Raw genomic sequence first — 19,018 nt, 5'->3', positions numbered from 1 at the left:
TCCTGAGGTTCCGGCTTAGGTCATAGTATGAAATTCACTTGTACCTACCTCAGGAATGCTGTGTGAACCATAGATGATTCGGGTTTCATCCCCATTTCTAGACAGCATATAAAGACCTACAGCACTACCAACTGGTCAATCTACACTGACTCCCCCATTGACCCTCCAAAATTCATATATATATATTTTTTTAACTCCCTCAAGTCCCAGTTGGGAACTATCATGAAATTTTTATCAGCTGTGACTCAAACTTTACTCCTATGACAGTGACATTAGGGTTTCAGCTGATGTCGGAGATGCACAGACAACTTGGCAATGACTGGTCTCCATCTGGGATTTCCAAGGGGTAAAGCTGCAGCTTTTTTCATTCAGCCAGGGAGCCGGTCCCAAGCGTTGGGGCAACAGCAGATGCTCGTGACAGCAAGTGATCAAAGCCCTCGGTGCTGAGAGCAGAGGCAGGGCTCTTGACACCACGATCATCAGTAGTTTGGTTTCTTCTTTCCGGACAAAACCTCACGACTCCGTGCATGAGTTGTACAAAGTGTCAGAAAGCACAACAGTTTTGCTTGACAAAATATTATGACCATTCAACTCTGACGTAATTAGCACAATGTTATGGTCTCTTAATTAGGTAATTCCAGCAGTGCTTAATCGATGGTACAAAGAGACTTTCCGAGGCAGAAATGGCAGCTTGGCACCCAGCTGAGGTTGGCTTTCCCTGGCTAGATGCCTAACCACCAAACAACTCCTCTGCAGTCTGCTTTTCTTATCCCATCCCTAAGTACTACGATAGGGATAACGGCAGTGTTTAGGGAGGCACTGTCAGATGGAGAATTTGAAAACCTGGCAAAGATACATCTCACTGTTTAATAATCAGTGCAACTTACATTTTAATCCTGAGAAAGCGTCAGTCATTGGAAATGGAGCAGACACAATACTTCATGTACATTCCTCATGAAAATACAGCATACTTGTTTTGTAAGATGATTTAAAGTACAGGAAACTTCTACCTCTAGAGGCTCATTTAGTTGCTTTAGTGTCTAATCAGCAACTTGAGAGGAACCTCGCCATACCTACCATAGTGCTCTCCAGCAAATACAAGGCAGAGAGTCTGTTTCATCTACAGAAACCTAATTCAAGAGCGCGATGTATATGACATCACCCTAGGTGAGACGGAGTTCTCATGAGACAAACACAGTGTTTCTACATCAAGCACACTATCATCGCCATCAGCGACCTTTTCTTCACTGGAAAGTTGACCAGTGCCTTTAAACAGCACCCTGGTTATTCGCTCAGGGAGAAAACAAACCAGAATACGAGAACCACATGAAAGAATCAACTCTAAAGCAGATTTCTGCTCAGACAGGGATCACAGAATAGTAGGGGTTGGAAGGGACCTCTGTGGGTCATCTAGTCCAACCCTCCTGCTGAAGCAGGGTCACCTACAGCAGGCAAATGCAGCATTCAACATAAATAGGTTAGAGTGCTTATCACGTAGTCTCCATACTCAATAAACCAGAGCTTAATTCTCTCATAATTCATGCCCAGCTAAGACTAGCTTACACACCAGGAGAGGAGATGCGCCGTTTCCAGCCCACGCAGTCTAAGCCTGTCGGAGTGCTCTGGGAAAACGGATGCAGCTTCAGCGGTAGGATGTCAAAGGCAACAGCAGATGTGATGGATGGACTTCTTCCAGCCTGCAACAACAGAGGGAAAACAAAGACAGCAAACATTAAACTCGGACGCCTTGGAGGACTAAACACAGCATTCATCACGGAGCACCTCTTTCCACCTCTGATGCCTGCTCACGTAAGTAGTACATTAGTAGACACGTGGATGATTATGGCTAGAGAGGTTAGAAAACAGCATTATGGCAGGGAAAACTGCAAGGTAAGAAGAGCAGGAGAAGTGGATAACCAGGTGCTGGACTCCTACTTTGCATACTACCCCACAGCCACAGAAAGTTTCACTCCTTCCTCGGAAGTGTGTCTAGTGGGAGGGGGAAGCCTATCACCCCGACAAGTCACGCCTCAGTTACAGAACTGTTTCCTACAACTTTATGACTAATAATTATCGTTCTGGTATTTAACGTGTAAACAAAGCTTTTCCTCTCCGAGATTTATTGGTACCAGTCCCCAGCCATACAGGAGGTGGATAACACAACACTCTTCAGTTATAAGTACAAATAGGATCTCTCGCTCTCTCCTCTACCTGGCTGATTGATTTTACAGAATCACAGAATGGTAGGGGTTGGAAGGGACCTCTGTGGGTCACCTAGCCCAACCCCCTGCCCAAGCAGGGTCACCTACAGTAGGCTGTAGAGGACCTTGTCCAGGCGGGTACCCTTTATGAAACTTTGAAAGACCTATACCATTGCCAGATCTCATTGAATTAATAATTTTTGCTGGTTTAAAGGGGAAAATGTATAAATACATAAGTACAGCTTGTGACCTCTAATGCCTCAGTAAGTCAGGATTAAAATAAACATCAATACAAGATTTTCTTTTAAGAAATTACACAATCATACAAACCACTGCCATAAAGACACACCCACAGATTAACCCACTCTTTCATGCAGACATTCACTTGAAGTTTGGGGAAAAAAAAAAAAAAAAAAAAGAAATCCAAGATGTAAAAGAGGTTGTGCTCCTTTTCTGTGTCAAAACCAGTATTTTCTGCCAATCTTGCCACACCAGGAAACTTTCAATGTTTTCTATCTCCTCTCATCCACTCTGAAACAGAAATAACGTCTGCTTGATACAGGGAAACGAGACCAACATTCATTCCCCTGCTACTTCATCAGGGACTTGGCAAGATACTACAAGAATATAGATCATCTGACAATGAGCAATACAGATTGTAGTCAAAGACACTGAAATTTGTAGTACTTAATGTCTAAAGCAGATATGCTTCTATTCCTTTTTTCTTCTCTCTCTTTTCTCCATCCCATCCCTCCTGCGGCTGATATGCTTCTATTCCCTTTTTCTTCTCTCTCTTTTCTCCATCCCATCCCTCCTGCAGCTGATATGCTTCTATTCCCTTTTTCTTCTCTCTCTTTTCTCCATCCCATCCCTCCTGCAGCTGGCGCACAGCAAATATCGGCGACGGGGAGATCAGCTGGTCAGTAAGCATTGCTCCCATGGGCGTAGCCATTTTTCATCTCTGTAATGCTGCTGCCCCTTCCCTTTGCTGCTGTGACATTCAGCTACAACATCACCGCCCTGCACTCAACCAAGAGCTTGGGATGTTGAGGTCCAGTAGTTTATCCAGAATCTTTCCTTCTCCCTGCCAGCCCACGCTATGTCCCATCAGCCTAAAGGCTGCTGACTAGCCTTGATGCTGAAGTCCCTTCTTTAGAAGACTGCAATTAGTTAAAACGTCCTTCGAAAACAAAATGGCAAACGAAGCCCACTGAATAGCCACACGCTGCCCAAGCAGCTGTGAGCACTTGGTTTGCTTTAGCCCTCCTGGACTTGCTTTCCTAAAACAGGGAGAACACAGCCCATAGTCTGGCACACATCACCATCTCCCAAGGGACAGGATGAACCCTGTTCAAATTAACCTGAGCAGCGCCTGTTTGTCGAGCAAAGGCAGAGCAAAGCCCCAGTGGGAGCACGTGCTCTTCCAGTGACAACGACACCAAGCAAAACAGGCCACTTACTGAGGTCCTGTTCTGAAAATGCCAAGGGTAAAGTCCAGGTTATTTACATGAAAGGTGATAGAAAGCATTATTGTTCTGTCTAAGACTAAGCAGCAGAATATTGCCTTGGGGCTGTTACAATAAAAACTGCAGGCTTCATTCTTCTTAATCTCCAGGACATCAGAGCAAATCGCAGGTACAGGCATCACTTGATTTCTACAGCAGCAGAGCCAGGGCTGCACAGCCCAAAGTCAGGAGAAGCAGTATTCTCAAGATGTTAGTAACCTGTGGGTAGGGTTTTCCCCAACCTACAAGGGAGGGGAGGGGAAATGAGCAACCAGAGCACAGTAAAGACCCTCTCTTTTACATTTGCTGATGTAGGCTCAGGGGGTTCTTTCCATGCTCTTATGCACAGCAGTTCAGTCCCTGGGAGAGGCATTCACCCCTCTTACACGTCTGTGCCTTGTCAGGTGCACAACAGGCAGAGGCTTATCTCATTCAATCCCCTCTCCAAAGTGTGTTCATTACTCTCTTGAATTGGGTCTGAGGTGCCCACAGCGCTCATAACCATGGTAGCACACAGCAAAACTTAATTTTCTCTGCTTTCAGATGGGGTAAAATCAGATTTCCAGGAGTCAATTCAGAACAATAAGCTGAAGATCTGTTTGTCACTGCTTCTCATTTCTCTTCCAAAATAAGAGAGCAAGCTTTCTCCGCACCATACCCCCTCTGGGTATAGCCCCTCCATGGCCCTTTTCAGAATCTCTCTAATTTGGCAGCGCAGAAACTGTGCTCTAACAAACATGTGGGGAAGTCAGGTCTGTGCTCCTATTGCTGCCCTCTGGAGAGGCATCAAGCTTCACAGTCAGGTTTTAACTTTTTATCAGAATAGGAGAGGGCAGGATGGGAGCAGACTGGCAGTTCAGAGACATCACTAAAACAATTTTTGCTAAAATAATTCCCAAAACAGAGTCTGTCCCCGTTACAATATTATCAGTGGTTCAGGGCATTGTCTCTGCTCCAGCTAGGGAATTTATACAGCGTTAAAAAAAAGTAAGGGGACCCTAAACTGCATCTTGGAACCCATCGCCATGTGAACAGCAAAACCCACGTGCAAGCAAAAGAAAATAGATTCGCCCACAGCCACGGGAGCTTCTCTTCTTCCACTGTGGGGGACAGGGCAGGGGAGGACAGATGGGTGTGCTACCTTCAAAGGCTTGCCACCACCAGTTAAACACTGACACTTTAAGGTACACGATCAGAAGCTGCTCAGCTGGTTACTGGTAGCATTTCAATACAAGGGACAGCTGGGTCAGGCTCAGGTTTGACTCTATGGATTTACAGACCATTCCCATTTAAAGCAGATGAGCAGCTTACTGCACCTGAGCAAAACAAAGACCAGTATATAGAATTGTTTCAGACTGGTGTTTCAAGTGGTTATTGCTTCAGTTTAAAGGTAGTTTCTTGACTGTTTGTCCATCTCCCTCTGAATCCCAACTGCCAGCCTTCAGAACAGCTTCTTACTACCACTACGTTCATTTGTGTACGTTGATCTGAATGACAGGGTAGTACCAGAAATCAGCACTTGAAAATCAACCATTTGTTTTCTGTTCCTCCCTGGTCTGACCCGTTAAGTTCTTTCCACAATATTGCACCATTACATCACCTCGGATGCTGACCTGATCTTGACTTAACACAATACAACTTGCCATAACTGAAGCCACACATCCCAAGGCAGCCATGTGTCTGAAAGCATCAGACTCGCCATTTCAGACCTCCAAAGCCTCATTCAGTTGCCTTGTTCCAGTCACAAAACAACAATCTTACAAACCTTCTTTTGTGATAATTTGTTTCTCCTTATAAAAAGGGATTTGGCGTCCTTCTAAAACGCCCTCAAACACTGCAGCTTGTGACAGCACTCCCACCACGCTCGCTAGTGTGAATAAGCCAGCATTATTACAGAAACAGAGCACTGAAAAGACAGAATAAAACACAATAGGAAAAAGAAACTACATGATGACTATTATAAATTAAAAAAACAGGCTGAGAAATGCAGTTATATGGGCAGACAAGAAACAGCCCTTGAATCCCAACAGTTCTCTCAATAAAACTTAGCACTGTGCTCTCTTGGCCTGCCCACAGAGATAAAGTGTCAAAATCTACATAACACACTTAAACCTACAAAACCAGTAAAAGCCAAATCTACCTACGTGCTACTAGATACCTTCTACTCACCTCTGCTACCCAAAGGAGAATGAGCCAGCAAGCTCCCTGGGGCCCTTAAGGCCCGCAGGCAGGTGATGCTGAGGGAGGGTGCCCCAGGGGCACGGGGCAGCTGCCAGGCATCACACAGCTGATCACAATTTAGAGCTTTTGAGGTTTGCACCAGAAAATAAGGGTGGAGCTGCTTAAAGGAGAAGCTGTTTTCAGGCAGCACCAAAAGGTGCAATCAGCAAAGCAGAAGGCACCCAAGCTGTGGAACCTGCTGGCTCGAGGGGAAGCTGTTGAGGTAACTGGTCGCTCCTCTTAGAAGCACTAATGGTCTCCGTGCTCGCCAACGCACCCTGCAGCGTGGGCTGCATTTCCATCACTATCTGTGCCCATCAAGGAATTGTAAGCAGCATTTTTAACATATTTTTCTGGCTTCTGTTTATCACGGAGCCTATGTAAGCCAGGGATTCATTTTCCCTAGCTTGCTTCATGCCCACGTGGTACTAAGCACTCAGAACAAGGTAGAAAAGTAACACAATTAAATTATTTTTAAATTTTTAAAATCTTAACATACACTTATGGCTCAGGAACATGACTCATTGTTTTCAGCACATAGGTAGTAGTGGGGCTGAGCCAGGGAAGTGTCCTCACCAACCTGAGAGTAGGCAACACACCACAGTATCATGCCCAGCGCTCACCCAGGCATCAACTGGCAACATTCTGTTTTGAAGACCCCTACAAATACAAAATACCATGGATTTTTAGCCCCTTTGCTGGGGGAAAGTGAGCAGTTTTTCAGAAACCCTGTTTCTGGAGTTGGCCAGGGTGTCCGTGGCCTTTGGCGGGAGGCTCTCCCAGGCAGACAGGTATGAGGCAGCAGGGTGACCCCCAGCAAGCCAGAGTGGACAAGCTGAGCTGTGTCAGGTGAATGTTTGCCCCTCGCCACCCCCAGAACTATTTGTGCACACAAGCTCAAGCACATGCTGAAGTGGTGACAGGACTGGGGACTCAGCTCCCCTCAAACAAATCCCAGACAGTTCAGAGTTGGGACCTCTGTGGGTCACCCAGTCCAACCCCCTGCCCAAGCAGGGTCACCCAGAGCAGGCTGCACAGCACCGCGGCCAGGCGGGGCTGGAATATCTCCAGAGAAGGAGACTCCACAGCCTCCCTGGGCAGCCTGGGCCAGGGCTCCGTCACCCTCAGAGGGAAGAAGTTCTTCCTCGGGTTCAGCTGGAGCTTCCTCTGCTTCAGTTTGTGCCCGTTGCCCCTTGTCCTGTCGCTGGGCACCACTGAACAGAGTCTGGCCCCGTCCTCCTGACCCCCACCCTGCAGATATTTGTAAGCATTTCTAAGGTCCCCTCTCAGCCTTCTCTTCTCCAGGCTGAACAAGCCCAGCTCCCTCAGCCTTTCCTCGTAGAACAGATGCTCCAGTCCCCTCATCATCTTTGTAGCCCAAAATCATCATTTTGATGTAAGAGCAGCCAGAAACAGGCAACCGGGACAACAGAGAGAAACGGAAACAAATCCATACAACAGACCAAACCAGAAAACCCTGAGGAAAGCTTCTATTTGAATATCTGCTACTTGATTTCGAGTCTGCTCAGAAGCTTCCTCCATATTATCATCAGATGCTGCATAGAGTGTCCCTCTGTCTCATGTCCTTTTTCCCAAGAAGTTCTTTTTTTTATGTATGAAGGCTAAATTTAGCTCTTGGATACAGATTCATGGCTCTCCCTGAGGGGAGCAGACCTTAGCTCTGGATCCAAGAGTAACAGATGCCACCAGTGTGAGTCACAACAGCCACAAAGTTGGTCACAAGCAATCATAATGCGGATCTGAAACTCTCCCCTGGTTGAGAGGAGCATACTAATAGCTAGAACTCCAACGGCAATGCTCTCTTGAGGGCTTCACAGCAGGAATTTGCCTCAGTGGGAAGCATGGAGCTGGCCTCGGATACAAGGGAAGTCTAGTTCCGAAGTCCCTCGTTACAGGGCCACAGGGCAGGGAATGAGATTTCATTCGTTCAATTTATATTGATTTAAGGCAACTTTGATTTGCTCCCTGCCCTCCCTATCTTTCAGCTGACAGAGCAATCTGACGCTCTCGCATCCTATCGTCTGACACGGCACGGGGCAAGAACTGCTCACTTCCAGAGACTAAAAAACCCACTACCTTTAGAGATCATCACTCACGGACCGGTGGAGTGTTTAACCAGTCTCTGCAGACTACTGGGCCCAAAGAAAATCAGACAGAACTGGTGCCAGGCAAAGCGCAAGGACAGGAATATGACGACAGTAGAAAGAAGCAGCCGGAGCAGAGCGGCAGACAGTGCCAGAGAATGAGGAGGATGCTGTTCGGTTTCTTACTTTTAACTGGTCCTCTGGGAGGTGTCGCAATTGAATCCCTCTCTCTGGCTGTGTCTCCTTCTCTAGCTTCCTTTTTTGGTTCCTCTCCATCCAAACATCATCGAAGCTGAAGCACTTATAGAGGGGTTTAGGTCTCTTCCTCCTCCTCTCTGGAGTCTCCTTAGCTTTTTCATCTGGAGCAGGGAAGGCAAGCCTCCAGGCTTTGCTCTCCAGGGTGGAGATAGGGCGTGGGGATGGTGGGACCTGGGGGGCCCTCCTTTTGCGATGGGGAACCCATTTCTCACTTGGCCTCTTTTCGGGTGGTATTTGACATGGCTGTTTAGACTCCTGTTTCACAAACAGCAGGTGAAAACACAGGGTTTGTTGGCTGGAAATTTTGTTTGCATCAAATCAGTTTGAACAGAAGGTGGCAAAGCTCAGTTGTCTCGCCCCAGAACTGTTCAGAAGAAAATGCTTTCCCAAGAGTACCGGGTGGCTGAAACCAGCCTGTCTACTCACTCAGCTCTCTCCATCAGGCTCTCCAGAGCCTGTGCCCTGAAGCAGTGCTCTGCTACCTTTTGCGAGTGTAATACATGCTCCCTCTGCACAGGACAAAGCCCTTTTCATCCTCATCCTAGATAGCGTGTTACAATAACGTTACTCCTGGGATTTAGGTCACTCTGTCTGTATCCTATTATTTACAAAGACAGTGTCTCTGAAAATGGAATAATGACCAGTCCTGTCTGTCTGTGCTTTTCCAACTGTACGTCAGTTATACAATGTGAAAAGCCATCCTAGATGCCTGCAGGTCTGATGTGTTCCTGATCTGCTCTTCGTGCTATCCATTTGCTTTGCTTGATGTTGGGCCGCGAGCGGGGAATTGCACAGCTTTGCACTTCACTCTCATTTGCTTTTAACGAGTGGTTGCACAAAATTACAGCTTTTATAGTGGAACAACTTGAAACTAAGTGTGCCCTGAGGCATCTAACTACCACTCCAGGTAGCATCAGTGTTGGAATCAATAATATTTAAGGTGGGAGATAACAACGTTGAGGAATGAATGACCTCAGGAGTCTCTTTTCATGCCAAGAAAGTGTTGTGTCCTGACAACAGTATTTTTCCAGTTTCTCACAGTTCATGTGAAGAAGCTAAATAAAAAAACTCTTAAACCACTGCAGGCACTTCCTAACTACTCTCGATTAACCAACAATCCCAGATCAATTCATCTTTGCCAGTGGCAAGAGATGCCAGTCTAGAAGCACTTCTAGATGCTATGCAAAAAGGAAGGTGTATCCTGCTGGTATTCTGTGCCTAACCCCATCGTATTAGAGAGGAGCAAGGAGGAGAACTCGCACGGATTCCAGACATGGGACATATTAGGACAGTGTGCTCTTGCCTGCTGGGTAACACAATTATGTAAATAAAATAATGCCACAAACAGTCAGATTAATTACATACGAAATGAAAGCCCTGCCACATGAGCAAACTGGTAGTTGTTCTGTCTTGCTTTTTTCAGCATAAAATCTCTGTCCTGGAGAACTTGGAGAACGTTAACCGTTAGCAGTAACGAGCGAGGGGCTGCTCTGCGCTAAGCAGGGTGACTTACCGGTGTGGGAGCCAGAGGTGCCAGGGTCGAGCTGCCCCATTGCAGTTTGGGACAGCACTATAACACGGATAAAGCAGATACCACTGGAAAAATACCTGGCTGGGGGAATATATACGTATCCCCACGGTGGAGGGCACACTGGGAGGTGAGCTCAAGGAACTTCACAGTTACGCATTGGTTTAGCATTAATGTCTTTACTGATGTGGAACAGAAAAGGACTTTTCTTCAAATCCACGGTTGAACTTAAGCTTCTGACCTTTTTACTTAGCAACGTACAAAAGGAAGACCATCCTTAGTGATTATATGATAATTATGTCGGAAAGACTTAAAACTGCAAATATACTTTGCCCAATGCCTCTGCTGTGTTTTCACAGATTCCTGAAAAAAAAACTTCACTTCCAAAAGCCCAGGGTGCAGTTCCACTTCACTTCACAATGTCATGAAAATGGAAATAAATAAAAGCCCTGTCTGTTTTAATAGATTAGATGTTTTGTCCTGAAAGCTGTGAAATTTACACTAATTTCTAGGCTCCAGCTGCATTTATCCAATTTCAGATATCATATTCTGCAGCCTCCAGAAGAATCAGAAAAAATAAACCGGTTTTATATGGCTTAGATACCATTTAGATTTTTCGTGTTTTTCTTTAAATAATTTAATCTAGCAATCAATGAAGGCAATTATTTATTTGCTCCCAATGGTTACATTTGGATGTGGGCTTGCCTATTCAAGGCTTTACACATGCCTCATCTCTCCACTCTTTTCTAGATGCGAAGGCTCATTTGAGTTGAACACAACCAGCCCTCAGCTGCAGAACTGATCCAAGCAGTTCCAGATTCATGAACTCTCCAAAAAACGTCTGCTTGGGGTACGCAGAATCTCATACCCCCTCTCAAGTGCCACTTCTGAAAATCTGCTCAACAAAATTATTTTGCCCATTTCTTAACATGAAAACTCATCATCAGCAATATGGAAAAAGTAGCATGATCAAACCAGATTTCGGCCAACAGATCAATCTCAGTCACTCCGGTGGTTTGTGCTTAGCCAGTGAAAGGGATTCGTAAGATCCCAGCCACTTACAACTTGGGAAATCCTCTCTGGGATTAAAAGCCTACTGACAGAGGAAGACTCTGCTTTTAAAGGCCTCAGCCAATGAAGAAATCCTCACTGAAGATACAATCTTTTCTGTGAGATCCAGCCCATCAGAAGGAAATTAATGTGTTACCAGGAGCAGAATACAATAAAGCATCAAAAGGAGACCCTGAGTCCACGGGTTTGTTCTGTTTGCTGTAGAAAAGGTACAAAAGGACTCCTAGTCACAACCAAAGGGTAGTTACGGGTCTGCAAAAGTCTCATGGTGCTTTGAAAGACAGTTTCTCATTGTCTAAACAAAAAGATTTTACTTCCTAGAAGTGACTGCTAGCAAGGGGAATTGATTTCTGTGTTGCCTTTCACTTTGAGAAACTTCTTCACTAGACACCAGTCACAAGGCTTGATTCTGGCTTATCTTAAGAGTGGTAAAACCCAGCTAACAAACTGGAGTTGAACACAGGGTGGTGTCTGTGTAATCTGACTGAGGCATATTCTGCATTAGCGGTGTTGTGGTGACTCCATTCCTTTAGAATTCTGTGGTAAATCCTCCCTTAAAGAGTGCATCACTTCATATGGTCTTGAGCAGAAACAGAATTATTGAGTGGTACTGCCTGAGACAAAGAGGAGTATTTATGCACCCATCTAACTGTTGTGTTTATTAAGCCATTAAAGAGTTTCACTGGAATCCCTAAACCATATTGAAATAAAAGACTCTGCAAACCAAACCACCACCTGGTCATTCCCAGACAACAACTCACCTCATCTCGGAGAATGTCACTAATGGAAGAAGCTGTGTTTAAGCTGATCTGGGACTGACTGCTTATGCCACTGTCATCCCTCTGGTATTCGTTGTCCAGCGAGTGTACAGAAAGTAAGAGACTACCTCTGGGTTTCAGCGTCTTTGGTCTCTCAGGAGCCTCTGAAGTGCTTTCAGCTGCAGAGCTGTTTCCAAGAGAGATCATCGAAGTGGCACACATCCTCCCGGGATAACGGAAGCTCTTGTGTTGAGCAGTGGATCGCGGACTCTGCGGTTTAGGACTCATGGGCCTACAAGGCATGTCTTTACCATCAGAATTTGAGAGCTGGGGACACGACGGACTTGACTGACTGAATGGCAACTGCAAGTCAGTGGGGCTAAATGGAGATTTCATCCAGTACTCCTCTAGAGAAGTATTCAAACTGTTGCTCAGGGCCTCCTGTTGTTCGTCACAGTCTGAACTCTGTGAGTATCTGATGCTCAGACCATGGGACTGTATTCGTTTTCTCCACACACCTGCAGGTGAAGAGACATCAACAGGCTCCACAGAGGTGTCAAAATAGTTGGTGTCTGTTGAGGAGCCATTAGCTGTTTCTGTTTTAAAAAGTGTGTGTCCATTGGAACTATCCTGTCGCTCTAGTGATGTTGTCCTCATTACATGGCCTCTGGTTGCACCAAGACTCTCCTGTGTTGGTGATAAACTTGCTAAGACAGGCCTTTTTAGTCCATCTGCCTCCTTGCTTTTTAGAAAAGCTTTCCAGGCGCTCTGGCGAAGTTTGGCTTTCTCCTTTTCATTTTTCAGTGATACTCTTGAGCTTTGCTCAGTATTTTCCTTTTCTGGAGATTTGGATTCAAATAAGCTCGAGAGGGATTTGTGTGCCAAGGCCAACCTCGTCCTGAACTTCTTACCCTCGGGGGTTTTGTTTCTTTTGTATTCATTTTCAGGGAATGATTTTCTAATCCCAGAGTATTCCACAGGTTCACTGTCATTGTTTTCAGATGAACCTGAAACTTGTTGGTCTGCATATTTGACAGCAGCCAGCGTGGGAGAAATTGAATTTGTATCTACATCTTCCATCAGTATCCGACCAGAGCCAGAAGCCTTCCTCAGGCTCATTCTGTGGAATAATCCTGGAGGTCTCTCATAGAATAAATCATCATCGTCAGAGTACTCAGAAGCGTAGCTTTCCTTCCTGTGGAAGGCTGAACCAGATGAAGAACTTTTGAAAGACTGCAAACTTTCAGTGTCTTCATCCTCCTTCCCAGCATCCAGTTCTTCTATCTTTACCTTGCTGCCAGAGAAGCTGCTGCTTCCCAGGTTTTCTGCTGTGGCAGGCTTAGTTTTCCTGAAAGATGTCATTTTTGAGAATACTAAAAACCTGGAAGCTTTTCCACTATTCCCATTCTTTGTTGGCTTTTGCCCAGCTTTGTAGAGACTGTTGTTACTTCCCAGGACGTGGAACGAGTTCTCATCCATCTCCTCGCTGTTCGTGCTGCAGGTACTTATAGCATCCAGGCCCAGCACGCCAGTATTATGGGTCTCCCTTTTCACTGAATAGTTAAAGACATCAGACACATCCAGATTCAGTGTGCTGTCTTTGCCAGGGCTCGCTGTGTCTCCTGCAGGAAAGCCCTCCTTTCCTTCGCTCGGAGAAGGTTCTTCACAAGTGCCTGTTTGTTCCTTCGAGCCATTACAGCCTTCAGTTCCTTGCCTGCCTACTGCTTGTTCACAGATGATGCTGGGCCCCTGAAGGTCAACATCAGCACCATCTCCCTGACACAAATTGCTGACACTGCACGTTTCCAGTGTTACTGCACTGGTTTCATACAAGCCTTCCTCTCCGCCTCGATGTGCTTTGGATTCCTCTTCCCGAGACACCTGGTCATCTCTTGTTTCAGCCTGTGACTTTCTGAACTGTTCTGTCTCTAATTCAAAACCAGCCTTTGTTCTGCAAGGCTCTTCCTCAGGGACCACACCACCACTTCCGCTATGTGATTTTAAGAGCGCTTCTTCACACTGATCTGCCTGATTCTCTGCAGTGAGTTTGTCACGGCCCAGTGGTACCGTAACGCTCCCAGATTCCACTTCTGCAGCCGTTACCGTGGAACTACTGCAGGTGAACCCTAAGGATGAAACTGCATCTGTTTTCTCTCTGTTCTCTTGTGAAACTTGTGGTTTTTCTTCAGCTGTATCCTTACCAGGGAGCACCTCTGCACTACCAGGAATGGGGTGGGTGGCCTGAATTTGTTCTTCATAGCTACAGCTTTCACTCAGAACTCTCTCTGGCTCATCACAAGCTTTGCTGACGGTATGAGGAGACATCAAATCCTGGTTCACCACATTTCTCAGTGTTCCAGTTGCCACTTCAGCAGGAAGGTTATCACTCAGTGTCTTGGGCTGTAATCCTCCCTCCTCTACAGACAGTATAATTAGGGCAGGCCTTAACTCTGGAAGCGTCATTAAGCGCCTTCCCTGGCTTATATTATCTGATCTGGGAGTCATGTCAGCAGCAAAGACATTGTCTTCATCCTTTCCTTTATGAGTAGGATGTTGATTTGTTACTAGCTCAGAGTGATTCCTTAAGGCACCTGTACTTTGCTGCGTTGACTCTCTGCACTCTACCTCAGTGTTACCACCATCTGCTTGCAATGTGGTTTCCAGGACTTTCCAACCGAAGTCAAGGTGAGAAGAATCATCTACCCATCCTTCCCCTACCATGACCTCCATACCTGACAGTTCAGATTCAAGGCCATTGTCCTTTGAACTCTTCTGCTGTGTTCTACCAGTGGAAATACAGCTTACAGAACAATCACAACCTCCATTTCCCACAACAGCAGGAAAACCTACATGACAAGCTGCTAGGTTCTCGGTGTCACCAATGCCAGATTCAACATCAATATCACAAGGGAATCGGTCTGCTTCCAGAGCTTTTTCGGCTTTGTACTGGTCACTTTTTATAAGTTCCTCAGCACGTATGATCACTGGCTCACAGTCCAGGGCAGATGAAGTCTCCTTTTGTTTCGGACTACACTCACAAGCATCAACCTCTGTAGAAGATAAACTATCAGCACATGTACCTAGTGCTTCTGGGCTAAGGCCACACGTCTGTGGTTTGGAGTGCAAATAATAATCAACACAGTGGGGAGGGCCTGCTGGTTGAGAAAGCCGACGCTCATTTGAGTCTACATCAGTATTAAGAGATCTTTTTATACCAAATTTGCCCTCTAATTTTCTTGCCTTTTCAGGGCTTGCAGGCGCCTTTCCTAAGTTTTTCCAAGTGTATTCAAAATCCAGCCCTTGAAGATGTATTCTGGAACATGACCATCTAAATTTGTCTGTCAGATGAGTACAGCTCCCCACGCATTCTGTCTTGCTTTGAGCACTGATATTTTCAGGTACGCTGCGCCATGTCTTACTTTCTGTAATCTCTGACCTTCTGAGTGGTGGCTGAGATTCTGGTTTGAAGCAGCTCTGGTAAAAGAATGAATCTGATGTCAACATGGCCTCTGTACTTCCATGGTTTATCCTTTTACCTGTAGTTTCCTCACTGTCAACTGAGTTCCTCCTGCTGCATTTTATGCTGGACATAGAATCTAATTCACACTTATGGTCAGACGGCTCAGTGTAACTTTTCCAGTTCGGTCCATTTGTTTCAAAATGAAGATTAGGCAAACTACAGCTTGACGCTGCATCTGACCGGGAGGAAAATTGCTGTACCTCAGGAAAAGTCAAACAGCTTTCTGAGTTTGCTTTGCAACAAGCAATGCTTAATACTGCAGCATGTTCTGTCTGTCTTGTAACATCATCTTCTGCAGGTACTGAGCTGGTACAGAACCGCACGTTACTGCTTTCAAACTCAGCTTTATTTTGCAATACTGCTACAAACTTTCTATTTGTCGGTGATGTACTGCCCTCTTCACTGACTTGGTTCTCTGTGTTGGAAATATCACGAGTTAATATTAGCTCTTCATCACCCAGTTCTTCACCTTCTGACTTCACAGTTTGTATGCAAAATTCAGTTTTGCTTCGTGCTGCTTTTATTTTGGAGGACACTTCTAACCACACCTGCTGGCTAAATTCTGGTTGCCTTAAGCACTTCAGTTCATGGAGGGTTGCTGCTGCCTTTGCTTTAGGAAGACTACAGCACAGATATTTTTTGTCAGTAAAAAGGCAGTTTGAATCCAAGCAAGTTTCCCCAGTTACATCACTGGAAACAGATTCTGTATCTGATGCACTCTCATAAGGCTCAGTTTTCACATCCGACAAAGATCCACTCTGATGGGACAGGGTCTCGAAATAATCTTCATCTGTTTCTTGGCTGGATCCACGTATCTCCAGCTCTATCGTGCTCGGGGTAGAACTCAGATCATCTTCAAACTCTCCTTCACTGATGTAATTTTCAACCGGCTCTGGGGTCTACGAATAAACAGAAAGGCATGGTTTAATAATGATTTCCCACAGCAGCAGGGTAGCATTAATTATTATTAGAAAAGGGACTTAGGAACACAACTAATTCAACACACACTGATGTCTTTGGAAGTTATACTTGATATTTTACTTATTGATGGATGTGAGGTCTTTTTTTTTCTTACTTTCTGTTTCTTAATGTTTCTTAATTTTTTTTTTTTCATTTTAATATGTACTTATGCAGAGGGCAAAATTTTACTTTTGGCCATATCTTTCATGGCCCAGTACTAACACACATTTCACATTCAAGTAAGTCAAATGGAAATCATATCTTGACAGTAGATCTAAAAACTCTAATGAATCCATCTTCAAATCTGAGGAGGAGGTTTATGCCATAAACCTGGGAAGTAATTGTTACTGTCCAAATTACAGAAATGTGACATAAATATATGCAGAACAGTTTCGCACTAGAACAACAGAATACTACCCATACCAAATCCTGAACCAAAAGTGAAAAGTCTTTGATCTCAATTTGATGATGGTGATCTAGATCTCATGATGATGATTTGGATGCCATCCAGAGAGCTGGACAAGCTGGAGAAGTTGGCCTGTGTGAACCTCATGAGGTTCAATGAGGCCAAGTGCAGGGTCCCGCACCTGGGTCGGGGCAACCCCCACTACCAACACAGGCTGGGGGACGAAGGGATGGAGAGCAGCCCTGCCGAGAGGGACTTGGGGGTGCTGGGGGATGAAAAGCTGGACATGAGCCACCAATGTGTGCTCGCAGCCCAGAAGGCCAACCGTGCCCTGGGCTGCATCCCCAGCAGCGTGGGCACAGGGCGAGGGGGGGGGATTCTGCCCCTCTGCCCCGCTCTGCTGAGACCCCCCCGGCAGTCCTGCATCCAGCTCTGGGGCACAGGACAGAGCTGGAGCTGCTGGAGCGGGGCCAGAGGAGGCCCCAGCAATGATCCGAGGGCTGGAACCCCTCTGCTGGGAGGAAAGGCTGGGAGAGCTGGGGCTGCTCAGCCTGGGGAAGAGAAGGCTGCAGGGAGACCTCACTGCGGGGGCCTTCCAGTGCTTGAAGGGGGCTTCTAAGAAAGATGGGGAGAGGCTTTTTAGCAGGGCCTGTTGCGATAGGACAAGGGGTAATGGCTTTCAACTAAAAGAGGGCAGATTCCGACTAGACACAAGGATGAAATTTTTTATATGAGGGTGGTGAAACCCTGGCAGAGGTTGCCGAGAGAGGTGGTCGATGCCCCATCCCTGGAAACATTCCAGGCCAGGTTGGACGGGGCTCTGAGCAACCTGACCCAGTTGAAGATGTCCCTGTTCATTGCAGGTGGGTTGGGCCAGATGGCCTTTAAAGCACCTTTCCAACCCAAACTATTCTATGATTCTATGATTTTGCAGAAGGCTTATACCAGGAGCACTATATATATGAGTTACTAGAGCACATTCAAATCAGGGGCTGAGACCAGAAAGATCAGAACCACACTGTCAATATTAGGAAATGTCTTTGTCCCAGACAGCTGCCCTGGGAGAGTCTCAGCCATCTTTTTCTTTAACGATCAGAAAGAAGTCTGGATAATTCTCGAGTTTCAAATAGAAAAATGAAAACAGGGCAAGCATTGCTGAGGTAAAAATAGTACCTGCTGTCTGTCAGCTTCAGGTACAGCCGTTGTCAGAAGTTCTACAAATGTACCCAACAAAGATATTTAGCCAATTCCAGCCTCAGCCCATTAATATCTAGAATGAGAAGCTATATAAATATAAATAGCAACCTTTAACCCTAATGCTGGATGGCTCTTTAACCAAGTTTTGATAACAATCATCACAAGAATGATCAGCACGTTTCAAAATCTGAAAACTGAGATAATAAACAATGTAAGGCATTTCTAAAAAAAGAACCAAAACACCCCACAAGCGACTGGGAGCCGTCAAACCAGAACACAAGGTCCCTCAGCCTGAGTTGTGTGTCACCTTCACCAGGGTGCTTTGTCACAGTGGGAGTGTGAGTCCTCATATGAGAAGCCAAATTCCAAATCATATCAAAGGATATGTCACAGTTTCTGATTCTAGACTCCAGAGCATAGGGGGTAAAATGGAAAAGGGAAGGCATTAGGGCTATTTCCAAAAGGGAGTCTCAATAACAAGATTGGTATTTTCTCTTGACAGAAGAAGGAAAATACAAATTGCATGGAGGAGGGAAGGGGAGGATTCAGAGCTTCAAAACAAGTCCAAAAATGACTTTCACACCATTAAACCTGACCAAATTGCACTATAAATGCAACATGAGACGCGTAACCAGCAGAGCAACGTGTCCTTTACTGTGTGCAATCAGTGATACATGTAATTGAGGTCCTTTAATAATGTCAGACCCCACTATCACCAGGACAGAAGTGCCCAGCGTTCAAGCAGCAGCCTAGGATTTCAGATACTGATGGAGCAGCGTAAGCTGTGAGCAGTTGGCTCACACAGCAGTGAGTACAGCAGCAGCTGTTCGGCAGTAACAGCACTGCCTCTTCAACAGTGTTCTGAACACAGCTTTACAGATGGCAATAAACTCAGATAAAAACTGCTCAGGCAAGAAAGAACAAAGTAATGAAGATGCCCAACCATCCCCAAGGATAAATGCGAATTAAATTACAAAAAAATTCGGGCAGAGATCCCTTACAGTCCATCTATCATTCCAAACACAGCTATGTCAGGGTATTTGTACTGCGGCACCCTCCTCCCCCAATTCGTTATTTGTTTTTAATGGGTATTATACAAAATAATGCAATGAAAGCAGAAGCAGAGGCCCCACAATTGCCTCCATACCTTGTGGGAAAGGAGGAAACAAGTTCTAGGTATGAAGGGCTCCAGTTAACATCAACCAGCGTTCCTGGCCCATGTCCAGGACTGACCACGTGTCCCCAGCGCCGCTAAGGGGAAGGGCCAGCATCAGGATCAGCTTGGTGGG

General features: G+C 45.7%; 1 protein-coding gene across 1 annotated transcript in view; it reads right to left on the bottom strand.

Moving 5' to 3' along the window:
• The window catches only part of ARHGEF4 (Rho guanine nucleotide exchange factor 4), a 187,946-nt gene that overhangs the window by 114,605 nt on the left and 54,323 nt on the right, over positions 1 to 19,018 (bottom strand). Inside the window, exons 2-4 of the mRNA XM_075417576.1 lie at positions 11,650 to 16,065; positions 8,218 to 8,544; positions 1,568 to 1,697 (exon numbers count right to left, since the gene is read on the bottom strand). Of these exons, the coding sequence (XP_075273691.1) occupies positions 1,568 to 1,697; positions 8,218 to 8,544; positions 11,650 to 16,065 (4,873 nt within the window). The remainder of the gene's footprint in view (positions 1 to 1,567; positions 1,698 to 8,217; positions 8,545 to 11,649; positions 16,066 to 19,018) is intronic.

Source organism: Opisthocomus hoazin, chromosome 4 (genome assembly GCF_030867145.1).
Source record: "Opisthocomus hoazin isolate bOpiHoa1 chromosome 4, bOpiHoa1.hap1, whole genome shotgun sequence".
Classification (NCBI taxonomy): Eukaryota; Metazoa; Chordata; class Aves; order Opisthocomiformes; family Opisthocomidae; genus Opisthocomus; species Opisthocomus hoazin.
This window is presented reverse-complemented; position numbering and strand designations above follow the sequence as displayed.